Source organism: Dromaius novaehollandiae, chromosome 1 (genome assembly GCF_036370855.1).
Source record: "Dromaius novaehollandiae isolate bDroNov1 chromosome 1, bDroNov1.hap1, whole genome shotgun sequence".
Lineage (NCBI taxonomy): Eukaryota > Metazoa > Chordata > Aves > Casuariiformes > Dromaiidae > Dromaius > Dromaius novaehollandiae.
Genome location: NC_088098.1, coordinates 156,683,350 through 156,707,797, shown reverse-complemented (window position 1 = coordinate 156,707,797; position 24,448 = coordinate 156,683,350). Strand labels below are relative to the sequence as shown.

Below are 24,448 nucleotides of genomic sequence, written 5' to 3'. Positions count from 1 at the left end.
AGATCACTTATTGGGGTGGTGATGGGATCAACAGTCTTTTATGTTGCCCCTATCTGGCCTTGAGCTGCATCTGAATCAGAACAGAAAATTCAGCAACTACTGAGACTGAATAGCATGATCATAAAGGAGAAAATACCTAAGGCAGAAGAAAGTGAGAGGGGGGAAAAACCGGGATGGTATCCTGCACTTGAAAGAGATATTAGCTCCCCAGAAGCAAGGAGCTCAGATAGCCCACAGATAAGCCAAGTAAGGCTAGCAGCACTCTCCTGTTTTCGATGTCTGTGTCACTTGCATAGGACTATGAAAGAGTGTGATTGTTCTCTTTAAGCATCATAGGGACCTGCAAGTGCCTGTCTCCGGTGATTTTAGGCAAACCGTTGCCTAAAACCTTGCCTTCCCCTTGCCTGGCCACCTGTACCTGAGTAATGCTATCCTGAAAATGCTTCTGTTTCAAAAAGCTGGGCTTTTTTTAAAATAAAACCCAATCTAAAGGAGTAGCAGAGAAGTTCCTTAACATTAATTAATACTACTAATAATAATTTCCTGAATAGAATAAAGCCTCTTCTTATATATGAAGGTAGATTGTGAAAAGTTGGGATTGAGATGGATCTGAATGTTTTACATTTTGAAATAAATGCCGAAAGTAATCAAGATAACAACTCATCACTTCTTCAAAAATTCAGTTGTGTTTACTAAACATATTTATAATGGACAACAGGATATTTTAATATAGTTTGAATGTCTTTAATTTTTCAGAGATAATTTAATTTTCACACTAGACATTTTGTCTATAATGAGATAATTAACAAATGTAAAGGTGTGTTGCAGTATATTCTGTAGGCAATTAAATAGTTTCAGTCAGCTAAATTTTATCAGGTGACACCTTTCCTTGTGGATAATTAATTTTGTGTGCTTGAAGTGCAAAAGCTTTGAAGAGATGAATTCCACTCAAGGTATTACAACGTCTCTGGCTGAGAATGAGCCTGATCCTGCCATGTAGAGTGTATGATCAGACTGTGGTGTCCAAGAGGACTGTGGAACCTAGGTGCTTTCATTTAAATAACACTGCACACATATACAAAGTCAATTTTCTGAAGAGAATGTAATTTTTTTCCTAATGTTTCTGTTATCTTTTGGTTCGAAGCACTTAGAAGTCCTCAAGCTTCATGCATTTCGGACTTTTTTTTTGGAAATAAAAAACCCCTCAAGGCTAAAATTCTGAGATTCATACAGTTTTCACTTGATGCTCAAAAATTCAGGAAATAGATTAGTCTGAAACACAGTTTGGCTTTTAATAGCTCCACTCACTATCTGCTTTTATTTTCTTATTCTGTCCTGAAGCAGGATAACCCATACTGCTAATGCTTAGGCATCTTTTTTTTTTTCCTTCCAGTTTTACCCTTGGAAGAGGGTATACAGTAACAGATTTATACAATAACAGGTTTAACAGAATAACAGCCAGGCCTATTTTCTTCATTTTTGAGGCCTATTTAGGAATTGTCTGCAAATCTTGAGATCTTAACGGTTCTACCACAGCTATCTGCTTCCTCCGGTCTTTAAACTGAAGCAGTTCCCAACTGTCCTGTTGAACAGGCCTGTCTCTGAGACTGTTAAGCAAGCGCTTGTTTGTTCATGAATATGGAATAGTTTTACTTGGTTTGGGGTCTAGTTATAAAAAGCGCATGTCATCTACGTAGTTAGCAATTAAGTAGAAAATGTGGATACATTGGCTGGAGCTCATGGAAGAGCAACAAAACCAGTAAGAATTGAAGAAAGCAATTTAAACAGGAGAAGATGAAGAGCTACATTTGAGAGTAACAAAGCAGTGACTGTGTTTGAACAAGGTTGAACTCGGCTGGTAATAATTCAGCCAGATGAAACACCCATTCTATAGGCATAAAAAACTGGCTAAAAAGGAGTATTTTACAGTTGTATGAAGAGAATATCAGTTAGTCTGAAAAGTGGAAAGAGGACACAATGATAGAGTAGACTAGAAGTAGCCCCCTAAAGGAAATTTAGGGGCTTATTTCTTTGGAGTATCAGAAACTATATAGACTGGACAGCACATTTAGAGATGGTGAGAAATAGTCTGGTTAGATAGATGAGGTAATTTGGATAACATGAATATGTATCTGAAGATGAATTTATAATGTGACTAGTGTGGAGACACATTTCACACTTGAATCTGATGGGAAGTTTGCTCTTAAGAATTCAGTGCTGTTGTTATTCATGCAGAATATATCTTCTCCAAAATTACTACAGTACTTGCTACTGGGCACAAAATGCATTTCTGCTAATGTATGCTGATAGATGGGATCATTAGTTTGGATTAAAATTAATTTTAAAATGGACTTTTAGAAATTTTAGCACTGACATGCTTTGTCTTAAGTTTAGTAATGAAATATAGACTCATTATATTCATCATAAAGCTAAAAGTTAGCAAAATGTTGTGGTTTTGCTCTGTTTGGAGGCATTTTAAATTATTAGTTCTATTTTTTCTATTATTATTCGTAATTGAAATTTGGTCTTTCATCTGACCCACGAAGACTGAAAAGAAATCCTCTCTCCTCCCTCCCACCCCCAACTCTGCATCTGGTCTCTGTGGACCAAAGTCACCCACACCTCTGAGCCATTGGGGATCATTTTGAGAGATTCTGCAGCTATTCTCAGTGGTGATATGTATAGGAGCAGAAGCCAGTGAGTAAGTGAGCATAATGTGTTGTCTGACACAGGTTTTTTTATCTCTCTGTTGCTGGCAAGAGAACAGCTGTAGTTCAGTTGCTTTTAAATCCTACTCACTGTTATTTGAGATGTCAAATCCATGTTAATAATGGACAGCAGGATATTTCTCCTGCAGCCATATAATGTTACTGCAAGGGGAAGCCAAGAAGGCTTCTGCATCCTGTTCCATCCCACTGCAGAGTAGGTGTGCTTGCACCTACATTTATTAGTGTGAGCTCAGATTTTCTGACATGTATGCTTCGGTATTTGCTCCGACCCTGCACATCAGCTTAGCCTCATGTACGAGCAATTAGGAAATGAACTGAGCAATCAGGAAATAAACTGAGTGAATCTGAGCTTGCATTTCTGCTTAACATAGAAGATAGTCATGCCCAAAAGGTCTGGGTAGCTTGGCCTCTTGAGAATATAGAATATGCATCCTTCTCAAAGGAAACCTGGAGTTACTGTTACTGACAACAATGGAAAATGATGGCAGCTTTGAAAGAGGTGATTTTTTTGAGCATCTCTAGGCATTGTGAACTGGCAGATAAACTCGTCATGATGAAAACAGTATCAAAAAGTGAACATGACAGTCCTTTACCCTACATCTGACAGAGGAAGGCAACTAAAGGACCGAATTTATTTTCACTCGTCTTTTGGAATATTCTGTAACCCAGCCTTTTAGAAATCCTGCAGCATAACCGAAGTCGTAAAGCTTTCAGAGATGCTGTATATGTAATATCTTTTGTTATTGAAACACTAACTTGCAACGCAGTTGTAAAGTATACCATAAGGTCTGCCATGCCTATATGGCATGGAAGGTCAGGAGAGGAAGCTCAAAGAGCCAACAACTCAGTGGTGAGACAAAAGAGGTACTCCTGTGAAAATCAGCATGTCAGAAGGGGAATGCAGATTCCTTAAACCTAATTAAAGTTCACTTCATCCTTTTCATGGGCGATATGCTGATTCTGTGGTAGCATTGTGATTCCAAATGGGTCCCATACCAAAGTGTTTGGTTCCTAATGCTAATGCTGCTGTCATATAAAGCCTTGCCTTTGAGACTGAGCCTGGCTCTGCTTGCTTTAGTCAGCCCTCCTCACCTCTGCTTCCAGCCTGCCTGAGCATCTTCCCAGTACTGGTGCAGGGATACCAGCATGGCCCTTTCCCATTAACAGTGGGAGAGCATAGTGGCTGGGAACAGCCTTACTCCCCCTTCTCTTGCCATGGGATACGTGGAAAAGCTGGGATAGGAAGCAGAAGATACCAGTACCCCTTCTGCTGCAGTTTCCCCTGCTGGGGGAGGTCCCGTAGGAATGTATTCCCAGTATATTGGCTGCAGATTAGTGGTTTAGTGCAGGGAAGGAAAAGGGATCCCCACTCTCTTCCCCCTGAGGTGGCAGTGTCTCTAGCTGTTCAGAAGGTTTAATGCTATTGTGAGGTTTGGTATTATGTAAAACCCAACCGGACACAGACCTGGGCAATCTGCTCTAGATGACCCTACTTGAGCAGGGGCTTGGACCAGACCATCTGCAGAGGTGCCTTCCAACTTACAATGATTTTGTGATTCTGTGAGAAGTTGAAACTGAGATGAAGTAAAGCACATTTTTATTTCTTTATATTGTTTCAGAATCTGGTAACTGACCTCTTATTTTTGTATTTTACTGCAATAAGCTCATTTATGCTTTAGGGTTGTATCTTTCTTTAGTACTAACAGCTTGGTTGGTTACCAGGATGGTCTGGAAAGTACAGGGTTCCCCTGCGTGTGCCTGGCAAACGTTATCAGGGTAAACTTACTGATCCTCTGAGCTCAGGTTTAAGAGTTGCCAACAGTCTGTTTAGAAGGCTGAAAGAGGCAGGATGTGGGCTGTAGATACTGATTTGTGAACAGAAGACTCCATAGACAAATGTTAGGTGAAGTCTGTTGTCAGGTATCAGGAAACTGGGGAAGGTCTGAGGAATGAAGATCACTGAGAGTGTATAACGTAAACTGTTCATCCTAAATATTTTTATAGTCGAAGAGACTGGGAATAAATTCAGCTTACTTGTCTGCCTTGGGATTCTGACTTTCAACTACCTTTCTACATGTCCAGGGACACCTCTTCTCCTGACATCTGAGATATCTCTTCTCAAATGATTGCAGGGGATTTTTTTTGTTTTTCTTACTTTTTGCATATGCTAGGAGGATCAGTTAGGAAGCTAGGCTCCGAGCATGTCAATACCTTGCTTTTAACGGTCACCAAAGTGCTGGGTGAGGATTGCCTTTTTGTGTGTCAGTAATAGTTCAGAGGTATCTTTGTAACTAGGCAAGACTGAAAGATAAAAGAATTTTTATATTTATTATATACATTTACTAAAACACATATTTACAGTAACAGAACAAAGTTAATGACAAAATAACAGAACACATTATTATGATTGTACTTAAAGTGTAGGCAAGAGGTGAAAAAATTGTTGTGGCATTAAATCTGCCAAGCTGGATCTTTATTGTTAAGCCAGAGTTTCACTAAATTAGGCAAAAACCCCTCCATTTTGAGTTAAAAAGGTGGCTGTTGAGGAGTAAAAGAAATCTGTGTGAAAGTTCAGATAAATCTTCTGTGCCATCCCAAATTAGAACACCCCACTCTTGCTTACTTCCACCTTTAAAAATCTTTATACCTTATTGCTTGTGATTAAATACATAATATCACCCTTTTCCTTCCCTTCTCCTCTCAGAGACACTTTAATTAACATTTGTTTTGTATAGTATATTTATAGTGTGTCAATGTATTTCTGATTTTAGACTATTTCTATTACAGTCTTCTGAAGAGAAAGGAGTAAAATTTTAGAAGTGATATTATGAGAAATACTAAATATCTGGGGTGTTTTACATGTATATGTACATATGTGTATACACATACACATATTGTTATACATGTATTACGCTATGAGCATAAAGGGCAGACAAACAAACACAGTCCGTGAATCAGGCTTAGGTTATGTGACCTGAATAGCATTTCTCAGTTCCCTGGCTGCGCTCTTGTTTTTACACCCTCTTTGGGAAACCCTCTCACATTAGCCAATAAGCTGTGGATGCTTTGTTCCAACCCTGAGCAGGATAAAATAGCAAACAGTTGAGGTGCATTTAGCATGAGCAGAGAAACCTTCAGAACAAAAGAAACCCCCCAAAATTAAAAATTGAAAATTTCAGTCAAAAACTATATTAATATGAAATGAGGCCAAGCACACCTATTAGTAATTTTCTGAAGAGAGAAATCATGAAGAGGGACAAAAAAAAATTCATCTAATTTCAGCTTGATGAATTTAAAAAAATGACATGTTCAAGATCATTCAAAGCAGAACTACAGGGCAGCTAAAAATATTTGAGAGCTCAGATACTCTGTATTTCCTTACCCTCAAAAAGATCATGCCTAGTCCTTCTTTTAAATTTAAAACACAAATAGGTTTCTCAAGATTTGTAATGCTTTGGTTCAGGATTGTGCTAGTATTATTTAATATATTTTTGTTGCAAATTAATATTTACTCTCACTCTAAACATCATGCAAACTTTTTTCTTCTGGGAATGCATATGGAAGTCACTATACATATGCACTAACAGGGGTTTTTTTGGTCAATATAAAGATATTTTGGATTTTACAGCTAGTTTCCTTTATATTAGGGGAGAAATTTGTAAATTAGATGATCATCTAAAAGTTACTGTTGATGAATGTCGATTTACTAGGAACGACTTTAGAAGAAATCATAATACATATGTAAGATAATTTATACAATTCAATATTGATGGGCCCAGTCTTTAAGAGATTTGAATACTAGACACTCTGAATAGTGAAGTCAAGGGATGTGAAACTAATGAAGTGCACAAAATTTTGTGCAATCAGGGCTCTTGAAGGGAAAGAAAAATGTATACTGTAACTGAATATATTGACAAGACAAACAATTACATGCATTCTGCTTTAGGAACTCATAGGGTTGTAACTTTGGAAAAGACTAACACGGATGACTGTAAGGCATGCTGCTAGTGACTTAGTCAGTCTGTGTATGGAAAAATGAAACATGAATCAACCATCTCAATCCACCCATTGAGGAAAAAGCTGTTTCAAAAGCCCAGAAGGTTGAGGCACATTTCAAACCAGAGTCAACCTTCAATCCTGTAGGTTCAGCATGGTTGTTAACCTTGTTTACTTCCATGTGTGCTGAATTTGGCAATCAGGGCATCTTTTTGTTACGGCACAGGGAAACATAATGCCTTTAGTTATTAGGTAACAGATGTTAAGTAATTAAAGTAGCCTATTTCAGAAGCAATCATAAAATCACAGGGACATGAAATGTGAATACATTTGAATTCCTACAGGATACCATGTGTGCTTTTTGCTCTTTTGTATGTGTGCTTACATTTTTATTAATTTGGTAAAGCTACAAGATGAGAACTGTATGTTAAGCCACTTTTTGTTTACCAACATGTTTACCAACCATATGTATGATCCCTGATAGACGAGATTTATTTTATTGAAATAAGTAAAACTTACATAACAAAAGCTTAATATATCACTGAAGTGAACAATAGGCTTGATGGTGTTAATTTTATCTAGCTTCTTCCTTCTCCCTGTGGGCTGTCTAACCAGGAGTGCTTGTGTCCATGCTACTTTTATTTTAGTCCTGAAAGCTCCCTAGGCAGTTGTAGCTGCAATTTCTGTTTCTGTGCATGCCCAGAACTACACTTATTCAAGTAGCTATCCTCTGCTTATACACGGTAGGGAACTAGAAACGAGGCTTCCCTCCATTTCAGATCCTCTGGAGCTGATCTAGTAGAGATGTTCACAACAGATGTCCCATCAAAAAACAGAGGTACAGCTTCCCTCGTTTCTCCATGTAACTGGGAGAAGAGCTGTCACTCGTGCTTTTTTGCTAGCCTAAAAGTTGGATTGCTTTGTTGGCTATTTTGGGTGCGCATCTCCTGTCCAAGACACATACTGAATCCAGGTGGTCTTGCTTGCTGTATAATAAACTGTAGAAAGCTGACTGTGTAACAGGTTGTTGTATAAAAACCTTGATGATGTCAGTGTCTCTACCACTGGCTGTGTTTTGAAAACAATGAGCTCCCCTTAGTTCTTTGGAAAATAGAGGTATATTCTAGACTATATGTAGTCCTGTTTTACATGTTTAAGCTCTGAGAAGTCAAGATTGAGATATGCATTTGAATTTAGCAGTTCCTATTTGAAAATTTTGGGTGTCTCTAACTTCACCCTAAGGGATTTGTGGATCACCTCCCTGAAATGTATGTCTTTTTCTTATTCCTATACAGAGTTTCTAGAAACATAGCTTTTGGATTTTTCCTTAGAGAACAGATTGCTAAATCATAGGCATTACAATGTGTGTTTGTAGACAGATAAGTCTGCTTTTGAATCTTATCTCTATAAATCCAAACAAGAATGTATTTGATTAACTAGAAATCATGGTTGTATATGTTGCCTCTGTTGTAAATACAGAATGTAATATTTATGAGGAAAACTTCATCAAAATATGTACATTTTTTTCTAAAAGATGTTACTAAGACTGTTACTCATTTAGCTCTGAGCGCTTTTTCAAAATTCCCAACTATTTCTTTTGATGGACTGTGATATAATGCTTTTCTTCAGTGGGACTAGTCAGTATGTAAATTCGCCATGACTTTGCACGATCAGGATTCAAAAGGCTTTAATAATTTAAAACGTTAAGAAAAACTATCCAAAAGACCGTTACCTTACATAAGCATCCAGGTTTTTTAGGGGTATAATTGGTCTGAACTGATTATCTTGACATCTTACTGCACTTCCTTCAGTTTAAGTCTATCATCAGTCTCATTTGTTTTTCTCCATACGGTCTTTCCCTTCCATGTAATACTAAAACCAGCTTTCCACTTCAGCAAGCTCTGGCACACAAAAAAGCAAGAAACACCAAGACTAATTGCTCACAAACTCACTACGATGCCAATGAAAGGTTGTTAAGCCACCAACAACCAGCTAACCAGCATCTGGCAGTTTTCCCATTCATTTCAAAGGGGATCTGCAGTTGGTGTTCCTCACATCATGCACTGGGATGCAAGGCAGCACCATTCAGAAGCCTGCTCTCATCATGAAAGAGGGCTTCCACTGGTAGCAGGTACTGCTGGCATCCCCTGGATGTAGTTAGAAGTCACACGGATTAAAAGGAAATTTTCCCATGATGGCAGAAGACTCTAGTCTGTACTTGTGAAATATAAAGATAGAAAGAATCAGATCTTCCCTATGCAATTTGAATTTGATTTCTCCTTCAGTGTATTTGTCTTTCATGTGTCAGATTGATTTCCAATAATATTTTAGTTCAAAGGGGACTTTTCTGTATTTGACTTTCAGTATCGCTTATCTTAAGATGTTTTTATTTCAATCACAGATTGATCTAGCATAAAAATCAATAGAGAATAACCTTTTCTGTTTCCCCTTTTTTTAAAACAACAAACCCTAATGCAATAATACGGTTCTTTATTAAAAATTCGGGTGATTTCTTTGCAGTTCCTTAAAGGCAGTTTCAATTTCTCAATTTAATTTTAGAAGGCTTTTCCAACAGAGTAACTTCCACTGTTACACCAGAGGGATTTGATTTAGTGAAATATTAACCATAACTTTGGAAAAAGGCCACATTTTGGGATCCTTCAACATATAGACTTGGGCCGATCACCGTCATATTAATTGCAAGAATGAGAAGAATATTTCTTTGGAATTTTTTAGAAGTGGAATAACTAAGGGGAATAACTTTCTCTAGAAGTTCTGAAAGTAGAACTAAATGAATATAGTGTGAGCCACTAAATACAACAGATTTATTTTTTAATTGCTAAACTCTTCCCTTGTGCCTGAATTGCAGTACTTTTCTCAGTCAAAACATAAGTATATAAGAGACAGAGCTAGGTTTATCTGTAGTGTCTTGTGGGTTTTCTTTAATCCTATCCTTCCTCAAAAAAAATTCTAAATACTAAGTATGTATACTGCTTATTATTTCAGTCATCCTTCTTTTTGCTGACACATACACTGATGGATTCTTTTTTCTTAATATAGTTAGATATCATAACTTGATGTGCAGGGCTTTAGCTGTTAAAACCTTTTGCACATCATGTTGACAAAGAACAAGCTCAATAGTTCTAAGAGAGAAATGAATAAAAAGGTTCTATGGCGTAATGAACAGACAACTGATTCTTCTTGATTCTTGCTATTTGCAGCCATCACAGTAACAAGTTATTACAGGGAAGGAACTGAAGCTTGTAAGAATATAATCAACGAATCTAAGGGAATAGGTAATCTAGCTTGTATTTTTATGCAAATTGGATCCAAGATCAGAGGTGGGGAGGTCAGTAGTTGAGGTAAGGTTGACAATATTTCTAAACGTCATGCTTTAAACGTGGATTTTAAGCATTATGTAAACAGTTCAAGGTAGAATTCTGTCAGCCTGAGGCTGCATATTGCTTTCTTACATTGTTTCTTTCCAGTGACTGTATATTACAGTGTAGTATATATGTGACCTTGAAGCAGTACACACTGTGATTCTACATGAGAAACAATAAGATGATTGCAGGAGGTGATTCTCACACTGCGTACTGTTTAGTGTTTTGATTAAATTCAGACTCAAAAGGCAAACATGACAGCTGCAGTATTAAATCACTGAGCTGGGGTCTGTGCACCACGTTTTAACAATCACAACTATTGTTGTTATATAGTGGTAGTTTTTTTCTAGAATTCCACGTTAACCCATTGAGAATAGGGAAAATATGACTTGCAGTTTTCTTAAAGCTGGAAGCTTCTGTCTGAAATGTGAACTGCTGCTTTGTTTCATAGTCTGCTAAGGAGCATCCTGTAACAGGGCACCAGCTGTCAAAGTAAACTTTTTAATAAAGCCCATCTGAACTTCCCTGGATTCCCATATGGGATGAATGTTGGACTTGTTTTGTTTTAAATCCTTCCCCCTTTATCCCTCCACCCCCCAAAAAAACCCCTCATGGGTGCAACTATTCAAAACCATACAATAGGACAGAAAAGGCCAGATGTAAAGTAAATATGTGTATGTGGTTCCACTGATGCTTACATGGGCATTAATTTGTTATCTCTATATATATGGTTTTAATTATATACATGCATATTGTCTCTGGATTAGTCCTCATCTCTTGTTCTGTTGGTGACTGGTAACATGCATTTCTAGTACAGGGTTCTGGCTTCGCCTTGATTTCTCAGTTTTGTGTGCCAGATATAACTTCCAGATCTGTTGCATAGATTGTTTGACCAGAAGAGAAACCGGCATTGCATATCATTTGGGAAGTTTGTGCCCCTACAATTGTAGCTCAGCACTGCAGCCCAAGCCTACTATGTGGCTCCATATAAGCATGGACTCATGGTATGTCTTGGAAATGGGAAGCACTCATCTGTCAGATGATGTGATTTTGGCTACCCCTTTCCCATGTTCACCTCATGATTCCTGAATTCGCTGAGTTGTAGAATCACTCAGGTTGGAAAGGACCTCAGGAGGTCTCTACTCCAACCTCCTGCTCCAAGCGGTGTCAGCTGTGAGATCAGATTAGGTTGTTCAGGGTTGTCCAGTTGGGTCTTGAGAAATTCCAAGGACAGAGATTGCACGACCTCCCTAGGCAGCCTTCTCCACTGCCTGCCCCTTCCTATGATGAGAAAGGTTTTCCTTACATCCTTTTGGAACCTCTCTTGTGTCAGCTCATGTCTCGTTCTCCTGCTGTGCGCCACTGTGATGAGCCTAACTTTGCCTTCTCAAAAGCCTTCTCATAGGTATGGCAGGCTGCTCTTAGTTCTCCCTGAAGCTGTCTCTCCTCCAGGCTGAACAAGCACTACTCCCTCAGCCTCTCCTCACAGAGCAACTGCTCCAGCCCCCAACCATTGTGGTGGCCTCTACTGAACTTGCCCCACTTAATGAAAGTCTTTCCTGTACTGAAGTCCCAAAACTGGACATAGTACTGTAGATGTGGTCTAATGAGTGCCAGACAGAGGGGAATAATCACTTCTCTCAATCAACTTGCTGTGCTTCTGTTAATACAGCGCAGTATGCTGTTGGCCATCTCTGCAGCCAGGGCACACTGCTGCCTCATGCCCAGCTCGCTGTCTCTCAGGGCCTTTCCTGCAGAGCTGTTCCCCAGCCAGTCAGTCTCCAGCCTGTATTGTTGCTGGGGGTCATTTACAGTGTATTTGCATCCATGCATGAAATTGAGGATATGTTTTTCTATATAGTTGATAAGTTAGTTGAAGGTAGTGACCGTAGGCATGTGATTGCTGAATTTCTGACATACGGTCCTGATGTGGCCCTCCCACCTCCGCAAGAGGCAGTATAATCCTCTTAAGCCTCTAATGGCTGTTCAGTGGGGAGACAAGCAATTGGATGGCTGTAGAGGCTTTAAAGACATGACAGGGAATGAGGAAGGTAAATCAGAACCAGAGGTCTGCAATTCCAACTTCTGTATCTGAATTTTGGAGAGGCCTGAGCTGACTAGGGTACTGAGTTAAGCCAGCTCTCAGTGTCCTAGTGCAAGGACAGGCTAAGCAAAACAGAGGTACACCTACTGGGGAACAGTCAATCATTCTACTTCAAAGTCAGCGTAAACTATCACCTTAAATGTCAGATGTTTGCTTCCATCAATCATGAAGAAGACATAATTATATTAGGTGTGGTTTGAGTATAATTTTGTCCTCTACAGGCTTGCCCGTAAGTGCAGTCCACACCATGACAATCCATATCCATACAGGCTTGGCACCTCACAAGTAAAGCTGAATTTGCTTTGTAGTTTACTGATTGTCCCAGTGTTAGCATGGTAGTTTGGCTCTTCTAAGGAGCTTATTGGTATCAGAGGCATGAAGTACTAAACATGATATAGAGTGTCTGCTTCTCCTCATCTTACCCTGCATTCCCCAGATCCTCAAATACTTCACTAGTAAATCAGTGTAGGTTCACCCTACCTCAGATTGGTCTGCAAGTGTAGCCTTCTGTGAACTTGATGATATGAATGCAGAACTGAACATCTTCCAGTTTGCCCCTTTTGGTTGGAAGATGAACTTAGATGAAATATTGTAAAACTGTCACGTCAGTCTCCTGCTAAAAGTGACATATGTGGATATAAGGAATTTAGTCAGGAACACTGTATTCCATGGACTTGCAAGGTGCAAGGGTGCAAAAGCAGAGGTGCAAATCTACTTCCAGGAAATGTGTGGAAGCTTTGTCGTCAAGTGTGATTGGGATTCCAAGTTGAATTTAATCAAATATAAGTAAATGAAGACAGGGTGTCGGGGGGTGTCAGGCACTGCCATGTGGCTGGGGATGAGGTGGGGGTCGGGGGGCCTGTGGCCGGGCAGTGGCTGGGCTGTGGCAGGGCTGGAGCTGGCACCGCTGTGGCATCGTGGGGCAGCGACTGACGGCCTCGGGCTGGGCTGAGATGGGGCCAGGGCTCCGGGGGGAGGCTATGGGAGGGGAGACAGGGACAAGGGGGCTGGTGGTGCCCCCAGGGACCTGGTGACTGCACAGCATCCAATGTTATCCAAAATGGATACAGACTGTCTAAGTGAAAGGTAACAGTAAAGACCAGGACTTTGGATCTGGGAGGCAGGAATCCACTTTAGGCTTGCTCATACGGAAAGGCTTCATTAATTGGCATTCTATCACCAGAAATCATCTGAAAGGTAGCGTCAAGATTGGAGAGGAAAATACAAGGAAAACTAGCAGGCTGATTGATATGATTTGTGGGTAGAGAGACTGAGAGCTACCCAAATGATAAGGGCAAGTATTAATGAAAGTTTGTTCTGGTAGTCTTCTTCCAGCACCTACTTAATGATTAGGTTAAAACTATCCTAAGGGGAAGCAGACTGTAGCCATATTGATCTACAAAGTATCTGTAACACATAAATACCAAGTATGGGAAGGAACTGAAATGTAGTTAGCAGATACAGAAAAAAAGGGGTAAATAAAATCAAAGAAACATGTAGGTTGGATTTAGAAGGTGGAGAAAAACTCTTGGATAATGAGATCTGCCAGATGACATAGGCAATATTCATTATTTGGGGCACTTAAAATGATGCTTTTTTAGAGTCTATCAATTTTGCATTTTTTGTTTATATAAACTTCCTCAGTTATAATTGTTTTCTATATATTGGAAGTTTGGGGGAATATTATACCGATTACACCATGTAGTGGCCTTCTGTGTGTGATGGTTTGCCTAAAAAAACAAGAACTGGATCACTGCAGTTGCACTGCTTTAATTGAAATTGTACTGCGCGCTCAGATATGAGTGTAGGGACATCAGTAGAAAGGCACTTCTGCCAGATGAGTGCATTTCTCAGTAGAGAGTCAAGCTATATCAGTAAAATGCATGCTTATTCTGGTATGCCTCTGTATTCACTGGATGTTATGACAGTGTTTTTTGTTTTGTATGTTCTAATTTAGAATTTTGCATTCATATTTTTACAAGCCTGTTCCTACCACAGCTCTGGGTGCGCGGTCCTTGTATCAGATCTAGCAATTGTGTGCCTGCAGAGCAAGTCAGTTCAGCAAACTGATCCAAGGCAGAATGAACCACCCCCGGGAATGAGCAGTTACCTGCTGTGTCAGCTCACTGAATTGAGTCACCTTGTGTCTGTGTAACTGATGGGGCTGAGGCAAAGAAAGGGAGGTGAACGTGCAGGCAACTGGGAGCCATTGACATAATTTTGACAGTAGCCTAAGGATACATACAATATCCAGCGACACTTGCAGAGTATGTTTCTAACACAATTGAAAGCTAAGCTAAACTGGGGTTGCCATGGGTTGCTCTCCTTTCTTCCTTCTCCTTTCTTGCTCTTTCCTTTATGCCTCCCTTGAAGTAAGCCAGTTCAGGGAGCTAAATCAGCTGAAAACCGTCTTTCATAAGGTTTAGCTGGTTTAGCTACCCATATCAGCTCATGATGGTCAAACGCGTGCCACTGCTGGGCAGGGTAGAGGGAAGGAGGGCACAGGTGGAAGCATGAACAAGAGCAAAGCATCTCCAATTTAGATTGACTGTGTAAACTGTCACAGACTACACTGTGTGAGAGGGGATGCCTGAGCAAAATGCGTGGTGAGATATTCCTGAAACCAGATGTTTCCTTGATAGCCCTGACCACTCATATGCCATGTGCACAGCTATTTTGGATTAATGTGTAGATAGTTAATGTCCATAGTTTGTTCTATAGTGTCTGGTTTTTGTTTGCTTCCTTGTATACACCCTGGCAATTCCACTACACACACAAAATCTACACAGCCAGTGGTCTACAGCAGGTAATTAGTACCATTTAGCAGCTGCTTAGCAGGGTAATAGCTTGTTATCCTTGAAGATCTCTGATATAGATCATAATGACTTGCTCACACTGCTTGTAAAACAGCTGGCATAAACTTGCTCTGCATGGTAGGAGAGCTAAAAAGGGGATTGAGTCTCACTTCACATGGAATGTAAGTCAGAAGGAATTTGATTTATGCCAATTTAGTAATATTGGTAAAGGTTCAATGTAAATGATGGTTGAATCACAGAGTGTACAGTCTATTCAGCAGAAAAATTGAGTTGTTCTTTAACTTTCACTGTTACAGTAGGGAAAAGCATGTGATGGCAATGGTTTTCAAATTAATCTACATTGGGAATAATTTTTCAAGTTGTAAGAAGGTAGCTGCTGGCTTTAAGGTAGGCAAGAACTGGCTTTAAGATAGACAAGAATGGGTAATACTGACCATGGAATGAGTTATTCTGCTGGTGTGTGTTTTAGTGTCCATCATTTATTTCCATTTCCAATATAGAATTGGAAACTTGTAAAATATGCAATTAACATATTTAGTAAAATGTTGTATGAATCTGAAACTTTGTATTCAATTCCACAAACATTTGAATGTGCAACCAAGTGTATCTATAGCAGAAGAGTTATCCTACACATGTAATTTTAAAATCTTTTAAATTGACAGATGCTCCTAAGATATTCCCAGTGGGATGTGAGCTTTTGTATAACCAACTGTAGCCTATTGACAATGTTACTGCTTTTTTTTCTTTTTTAGTTACCTTTCTCAGGTCCCTCAGGAGAGCCTATGCAGGAAAGCCAGATAAAATATAGATGGACATATAGAATATAAGAGATGACCTAAATGCTAAACTGTTTGGTTCTTTGTTTTTTTTGTCTTTTTGTCTTTTTTACCCTGAGATAAATAACTCATACGAGCTAGCTTGAAGTGAAAATTTTGGAAAAACCTTTTTTAACGTTCCTGTGTGATCAACCACTCTCCCCCTAAGATTTATTTTAGAACGCTTATCTTACGGTAAATTTTAAAAAGCTTTGTTTTTTTTGTAATTTTACCTCATTAGCAGAAATTCAGAATTCCGTCAGGTCTGTGCTACCAGCTTTTGATGACACAGCTGTTTTGTCCTGGGACATAGCTACCCTGGCAAAACCCCTGCTGTGCTATCAGCTATGCTGATAGAAGCATTATTTTTAGTTAAGCCTGTGTTATTCTGTAAAGTAGCGTAAACTGTTGTAGCAACACCTCTGTAATATATATAGTTCTTTATTTTACTGAGGTAAAAACATGCAGCTTTATAACCTAATAAGACAAACCTTACCCCAGCAATTTTCCCCTTATGACCTGGCCAAGGCTCTAGCTCTGGAAGAGTTAATTCAACAATGGAAGCGAACAGGGGGTCACCTCTGTGGTGTGGTGCCCTGGCGGTGTGCCCCCTGCAGCAGTGTCTTTGAGTAATGGAACTGAACTGCTACGTCCAATCTTCTTTAAGTTACTGTGATTGAGATACCTGTCTTTCCATCTCGCTCTGGCATGAACTGAGATACTCTCAGTGCAAATATTTCCATGTAAATGATGTAGATTACGGTCCTTTTGTTTGAAAGAGTAACTATATAGCAGGAAAGAGTTGGATACTGTGAAGTAAAAAAAGAAAGAAAACAAGTCTTTAGGAATAAATTTCTTACAAAGAAAAAAAGAGAGAGAAGAATCAGTTTAGATGTTAGATAACATGGCCCAGTTAATTTTAAATCTTGTTGCTTTGAAATGATCTGAGCCTACACCACTTTTTCATGTGAGTATCTGTCTTTTCAGATACATGGACTACCACACCACAGCTTAACTCATGGCATATCACCTTTGAGTGCTGCTCATTGTCATCTTTGTGTAAAGAGATAGATTAATTTGTATCATCGTGCTTGGACACTGTAAGAGATGCACACTAGTATTTTTTAGGCCATTCAGTTTGTGACCTCAGTATTTCCCCATGCAGGCACAGACTGCACTGTAAATTTCAGATATGATAGAAATGAATATAGAAATGAAAGGAAAGGAAAGCAGTTATTAAATAATGGTAGACCTAAACTGGTGAATTATTCTGGCTACATATGCACTGCTAGAAAAACCTGCCCTGCTGGGTGAACCCTCCTCATGGATCTCATGTGGCTTTGACTTAGTGTCGATACATAATCAGAGATACAACCATTATTTTTACGTGGCTTTCTAGTTCAAGGCATCTCAGATAACAGGAGGGCTGTGCTCTAGACCTCCAGAGTAATAATCTGTAAGCGTCATGCTGTCAGGGTTGTTGAATACCTAAGCATGAAAGTAGAAGAGTTGAGTGTGCAAGGCTTAGTGGGAAAGTAGCAGAGGACTATGCAGAAGGGAACAGATCTAACTTGACGTGTACCTACCTATGCTGCTTAAAGTTCATTCATGCAGTGGAGTGATCTATCCGATGAACCACGTCCAAGCTTGAGATCTGACTGATTTCTGCACAAAGAGAGCATGGGAAAAAAATAATGTATGTTGTGATCAGGAGACCAGGGCCTAACACTAAAGCTGGAAGAGAGATCCCCTGAGAGTGTCAGACTATCCCTGTCAGTCCATTTCAATGGTGGTTTGGTTTGTTTCTTTTAAAGATAACACAGTGTTGAATGGAGCTCAAAAATCAGCCTGACAATTCACATCGTGCTTTCAAATGCAGCAAAGAATCGATAACTTAGTTGCTTTGGGGCCATCATAATCTGATTCATGGCTGCCTGAAAAAATTTAACTCTTTGCCAGGGAGAATGGAAGCATCAGTCTTATCCCAAACAGTGCTCTGTTCAACCGTGATCAATATAGCTTGGCTAGTAAGGCTGATGTTCTCAAATTCAGTGAGTATGGAAGAAGTCTCTTTCCTCCCTCAATTTCTGCTTCCTGTAAAAGGCATAATCCTTAGTTGTCCAAATGTTGTGCTTATTTCCTTTATGGCTTGTTACTCTTTATGCAGTGAAAGTGGGAATTTAGTTCCAAGAATGTAATTATTCTTCAGAAATGAAAAGTAAAATGAGGTTTGAACAAGTCTGACAGATGTTGACAGTGATTGCTGGAAATATTTCAAGGATGGAAGAAGCAGTGGGACTGGCTCAGTTGCTTGAACAAGGCAGTAAGGGCCCTATTGCTCTGAATAAGCACTGTAAACCAAGAGGTAGAGCTTGCTTTGAAGAAAGTGTCAGCAATCTCACTAGCTGTGGTGTAGTAACAGTATTGCTTCTAAACATGTTTGCATTAGGTAAACAAGACAAATGAAAAGGATGATTAAATCTACTGGTAATGCTACTTGAATTTTAAAATTTCCTGTTAAACTCTTCATAGTGAGGGTATCAAGGTAAGTCTTGTTCTAAGACTGCATTCGTCAAAAATTTATGACATCTTGCTTGATTTCATTTGCTGTTCTGATTAAGAATAACTTACCAGAGATTGGTGTTCATCTGCTCTTATAAACAGTTTATTTGTACAACAGTTTTCTCATAACTACCTTTGATATAAGCTGAAAATACAGTGTGACCGGAATAAGAAAAGAATACTAAAGAGGGCATGAAGGTGGCAAGAATTTTAAGTGGTTCATCTATACCGAGTTTGAAATAGCAGTTTGGGACCAAAGGTCTGGTTGTGTAGCAAGGAAAGGGCAAAATATGACAATTGCTTAACTACTGATGGTAGAAGTATGTTTTCCTCTTCATCCAATATCACTTCTGTTGTCCAGTGGTAAAGTTTCATGATCAGCTTATGCCCAAACTGCCTCCAGTTTTGGCTGAAAGTAGTGGCTACCCTGTTCTCCCTGTTCCCCCACCACATTCCCAGGCTGTTGATCTAATTGAAAACTAATCTTTGGCATGTGCCAGCACAAGGGAAGTGGTGGAAACCTGCAGCCTGAAGCAGGAGGAGAATAGAATAATCCTCTTCAGCAACAGCATGGTCTTCGCTAGGCTTCAGCAGTTAGAGTTGTGTTTCAGCACGTAATGAACAAGTAGAGCCTTCCAGCCAGATTTATTCTCTATAAACCAAAGAGAACAGAAATAAACATTAACAAGGACAAAGTTTACACTAGCTAGTTGCTGCTCCCAGAGGAATGGCTGATAGAAACATCTGCTTGTACCCTGTGCTCAACACACCAAATGGCCAATGGTGTGTTTTACATGTATTAAATAACTTGTCTTTTCTGTTACTACTAAAACTGGTTTTGTCCAATCCTAAGTTTGCATTGCCATCAGTAACTGACTGCAGGTGAGTTGTCAATAGTCCTGGAACCTCTGGTATCATCTTATGCCCACACGTCCAAGGCTCAGCTGTCACCCCAGTTTTGTACTCCTTTAGTCTGCAGCATATTTTTGAGTTATAGATAGCTCTATGTGCTAGAATAGCTAAATGCTATTCTATGTAGCATAGCATAACTACTTGTTATTCATAGATATATCAAAATTATTAACAGTAGACATTACACAGCATTAACTTTGCTATACAAAATTAAGCAAAACTAAAACAAGTTAGGTAGTTGTTACTGGCTTATTAAACAATTGCTGTAACAACTGAACAAGCTAAAACTAAGCTTCAAGCAGACTAAGACAAACCCAGACAAAATAAGCCTGAGAGCCCAAGTCCCGAGACTATGCAAAGTTAGTACAAGGTCTGTGGCTGATAGCAAGCATAGCATTACTGTCTTTACTAGGCTATAGGGCTACATAATAAATCATAATCTAGTCAATACAGTCAGTGGCTTGTGGAGAGCCATTCAGCTCATCCAGAGTCATTTAGTTAAAACGGTAACGTAAGGTATGCATAAAGGATTACCTTAATTGTTATCTTTCTTTACAGCTGGGAGATTGACTTTATGTCTTCGGAACTTTTTGAAATACTTTTGTTAGGTAATATGGCTTGCGAAGGATTGTATGAGTTTGACACTAAGTAGTTGATAATTTTGTGTGGCAGATCTAAGAGACATCAGAAGAATAGATGAACATCTTTGGACACACAAACCAAAGGAAAGGCTTTAGAGTTGACTAAAAATTTTACTCTCAAGTATTTTGTTTCAAGTAAATGTTAGCTTCTGGTCCGAAAAGTTTTAAAAACAAGCCCTGTGAAAACTTCCATAAAAAGGGCACTAATTAAGAGATGTATAGCATTTCTGGAATATAGTTATCTATGACTTTTCCCTCATTGGACCTATTGATCCCAAAGTCCTCTACTAGGACTACAGAACTAGAGTAGTTCTATGAAAAGGAAAAACTGAACATATGGTAAAGATTTTCTTACTGACTAGTAAAGTCTTTGGTGAATGACCTAAGTGAATTCCATGCTGCGGAGGATTTCGTGATGACGTTTTCTTTGTTTTTGTTTGTTTGTTTGTTTTTCCAGGGAGGTGAATTCAAGGAAGGAGGAAGGTTTTTTTAGTTGACTTTATGTGCTGAGGAATATAGCAAATAATTCTGGTTGAGAACAAAGACTCCTGCCCAGTTGAAACAAGAGTTCACATATACTGCCCTGGTAGTCTTCATGATGTGCATTTCCTATAGCACTGAGGAAGCTGTGTGCAATAACGGGAGAAAATAAGCCAGGCAAAGAAAAGAACTGCTGAATTCTTACCCACTTGCCCTTAATTTTTATATGTAACCTAATCATTTGTTTATGGACATAATTATAGTCCATAATTCTAGTTTAAGCTTGCAGTTTATTTATTAATAATTTGTGATGTAATTTTGCTGTGTTTCTCCTGGGAGTAAAGAAAGCAAGGCAAGACCATTCATTGTTAGTGTTTTAGAGATTTGAGGTTGGTGGTTATTTTGTATTTTTACTAGGTCAGAAAGTCTCAGATCTAGAAGTGGCTTGTCTTTTTTTTTTTTTTTTTTTTTTTGCTCTCAACAGTAACATGTTGCTAAGTGGGTCTGAAAACCCATTATTTCCTTTTGCAAAGCTGTTCTGTAAAGAACCAAGTCTTTGGGGGTTTGATGGAAGCAAAAGACTCAATAAATTGCCTGTATTTTGTATACTCAGGTAGCCACTGGGTTTTTCTGACGGTTGGTTACTAACTGTCTTAGGCTCCAGATGAAACTCATGTGGACTATTTTTGATCTGCAGTTTCCCAATGCCCTGATCTTGTCCTGTGTCCTGCCAAAAGGCAGAGGTTTTTATTTTCTGCCTTTGCCGGTTTTGGTGCTCCCAAGGCCTGTGGTGAGTGAGTTTGTCTCAATGACCCAATGAGGCCACTTTATTATTGATGGGTTTATTTTCTGCCATTGGAGTCAGTTCCCAGAGGCAGAAGTAGGCAGAGGTAAATGGTGTGTATGGCCTTTTTTGAATGAGGGAAGGGAGCAGGGCCTTTAGGCTGGCTGTTAGGTCAGCTCAGCTCATCTTGTGAAAACACAGCCTGACAATATGGTTTCATTATCAACCTTAGACAATGTAAGACTGTGTGGCCATCAAAATGCTGTGTGCCTCCTCTGCCTCCACCCGAGCTATGCGTTTGTGTCCTCTGTGATTATGTGGTTTTGCAGGCAGCCGTGTTGATGTGCTGAAAACTAACTCTGACCCCTCCAAAAAAAAAAAATAATAATAATAAAAGACTTACTGTTTTAGCTGAGTGTGCAGCTGCATAAGTAGGGAGAGGTGGCACAAGGGAAGAGTAGAACATGCAGTGGAGAGCGTGCTTTCCCCTTTTCGGCGGCAGGGCAGGCTGTGAAACAACACCATAAAAATGACATTTTCAAAGAATGACATATTCCAGCTGATGTCATTAGTTAAAATCTCCTTGAGAACAGAATTATGGTAGTTTAATAATTCCTGCAAACCACACTTTTAAGGCCTATCTGCCTTAATCTCCACATTTGCAAGTGAGTATTTCTTTGTGGGTGAAACCATAGTTTACATGGTTAGGCCACGTGCAGAGTCTGTAAGAAAGAATGTTGCATAAAAACACTGTATTAGTGGCTTAGAGACTGGAATGGGTGGGATTTATTCCCTCCCCCCCACACAAAAGAGAGAGATGCAGGAAGGGGAATGACTTTAAATGTTTATTTGTTAAGATGAAATCTTGACAGGATTGGCAGAGTGAAATTACTTTTGGAGCCTGAAAAAAATCCTTTGTGTTACAGAATTCTTACTTTCTGGCCTACAAAGGAAACTGAACAGCATAAAAATTTCAAAAATATCAACTCTTGGGGATTAGCTGCACATCTATTTAAGGAGGGGGGGATTCAAAATAAGGTCTTCACCCACTAAAACCTGAGGTGGAGGAAATGTCTCCATTTATGATCAGCAGTTTAGGTAATAAAAGTAGGAGAAGGATGGAACTTAGTTTTGAACATTTATTTTTAATGGGCTATGTCTGGATGAAGACAATTGCTTCCTTCACTATTGGATTTCTGTATCTGAGAGCAGAAAGAAGTCCTCTGTTTTTTGTCATTCATCCACTTTTTGCAAGGTTATGAAAATTTGTGAGTATTTCTCCACCCTCCCCCTCTCCTTCAGTGTTTTTCATCTTGCTTGGCAGTTGTTGTACAGCTCATTTAATTCATGTTACTTAATGTTCCGCTTGTACTTTTAATGGATATGCTGGGGACAACAGTGCCTTCTAATAGTAGTTAGCTTTCAAAATGGCATTTGCCAAAACATAAGTCTTTTACAGTTATGTAAATTAAATGAAGCAAAACCTTGGGTGAGGTGAAATAGGTACCATAGAACTATTCATAAAGGATGAATTTTATAATGGTTTGGATTGATTTTTGATTTTCAAAGTTTAAAGAAGAGAAAAAGATTAAATGGATGTGTGTAAGTACTGTATATATGTGCCCTGTGTGCCTGTGTGTTTACTATGTGTGAAGCATTTAACAATGATAGTGTCAAGTCTTTCTGAATTTATGGTCTGCTTTCATTTTAATGCTACCATTTAGCTAAATTTTCTTTTTCAGGCTGAATTTTTCTAGAACACCTGATGGAAAATAATTCAGCGTTTTCAGAAGATATTGCTTGTGTAAATTGTCAGTATTTGAAAAGAAATCTGGTCAGTTTAAAATAGGTCAGCTATATGTTTGAAGGCAGTAAGAAGTTTAAAGCTACAATGAAAGAACCTGGAGTTAAAAGAATATTCTTAAGAGAAGGAAAACACAAAAAGATGTGTGGGCAAGGAAGAGATGGTTTAGTCTCTTGACAGATCCACAGAAGTTAGGACAGCTTTGAGACAAATTTATCGCCCTCCCATATGACAGATGTTGCAGTAGTGCAGATTTCTGGGGAATTCAGACCTTCAGAGTTCTGTGCAGGCCTTTTACAACTCCATCCATGTTTTTAAATAGAAATTAAAACCAGGATTTCCATGTGATGAACACTATTGGCGGTAATTCTCCTGGATGGAGGCCTTTTAAAAGGGTTCTTTTTATCAGTTGAGTGAAGAAAAGGGTGCAATACAGGGGTGAATTCCTCTGATAATGTCTGGCATTGTCATGCAATCCTGCTCCAGGAATGAACACTGATAGCGTGAGTCAGTCAGTGCTTTAATTCCAATTGAAAAGGTTATAAAGGCAGTAAAGACCAAGGGGAAGAAGCACTGAATTTTCATACTTGAAGGAGCACCAAAATGCAGGATTGTTTTCTGCTTGCATTTAAATGCCTGCTTTCATTTCAAAGGGGTTTTGATACATGTAACTAGAAGTGGAATTCGGCTCCAAAATATCATTTTAAGAATTATGCTGCGTCAATGATCTGACAATGCACTGTAGAGGTGGAATTGAGTGCAGTTCGCTTAGCTATGGCATGAAGATTAATTTCGAGCAATGTAAGTTATGAACACTGGCCTCAGTCATTTACTGAAAAAGCCAATAGGTTTCATGGGAATTCTGCAAAATAAAATAAAACCAGTTCACTTTGATTTTGCTACCACATGAACTAATCAGGTAATTTTGACCTTGAGAAACAGTCTCTCTTTCTAGCTTTCCCCTCCCCCCCCCCATACACAGAACTAAACATCCTCATCTTTCCTCTTGAGAAGGCCTTGATATTGTTCATAGTTAACATCATTATTAAAGGTCGTATGCTTCCAGGCCTAGCCATTAAAATAGATGAGATGGGAAATGCTGACATGATAGTTTTGCAAATGTTATCTCAGAGGTTTGCATATATTATTAAATCTGTTAATGAAGATGATGAAGAATCAGGCTATTAACAGCTCAGAATTGGGTATATTGCTGCATTAATTCTTGTTCCTCTTTTCTTTTCTATTTCAGTGCTACGGCTATTGAAGGACGGTGTTGACCCTCATACACTCATTTCCTCAGGAGGCTCCTTGCTCCATCTGGTAAGAGTAATTGAAGATTAGTGTTAGTGGCTATGGATAAATATGGTGGGATACTGAGTTGACTGGGCATATTAACAAAAATAAAGGCTTAGCAATAATTTT

The 24,448-nt window shown here is 39.1% G+C and overlaps 1 protein-coding gene across 2 annotated transcripts in view; it reads left to right on the top strand.

Moving 5' to 3' along the window:
• MYO16 (myosin XVI) overlaps nt 1–24,448 on the top strand; it is a 385,095-nt gene that overhangs the window by 97,035 nt on the left and 263,612 nt on the right. For both annotated transcript variants that reach the window (XM_064504083.1, XM_026102455.2), the window contains one exon: nt 24,276–24,346. In XM_064504083.1, the coding sequence (XP_064360153.1) occupies nt 24,276–24,346 (71 nt within the window). The remainder of the gene's footprint in view (nt 1–24,275; nt 24,347–24,448) is intronic.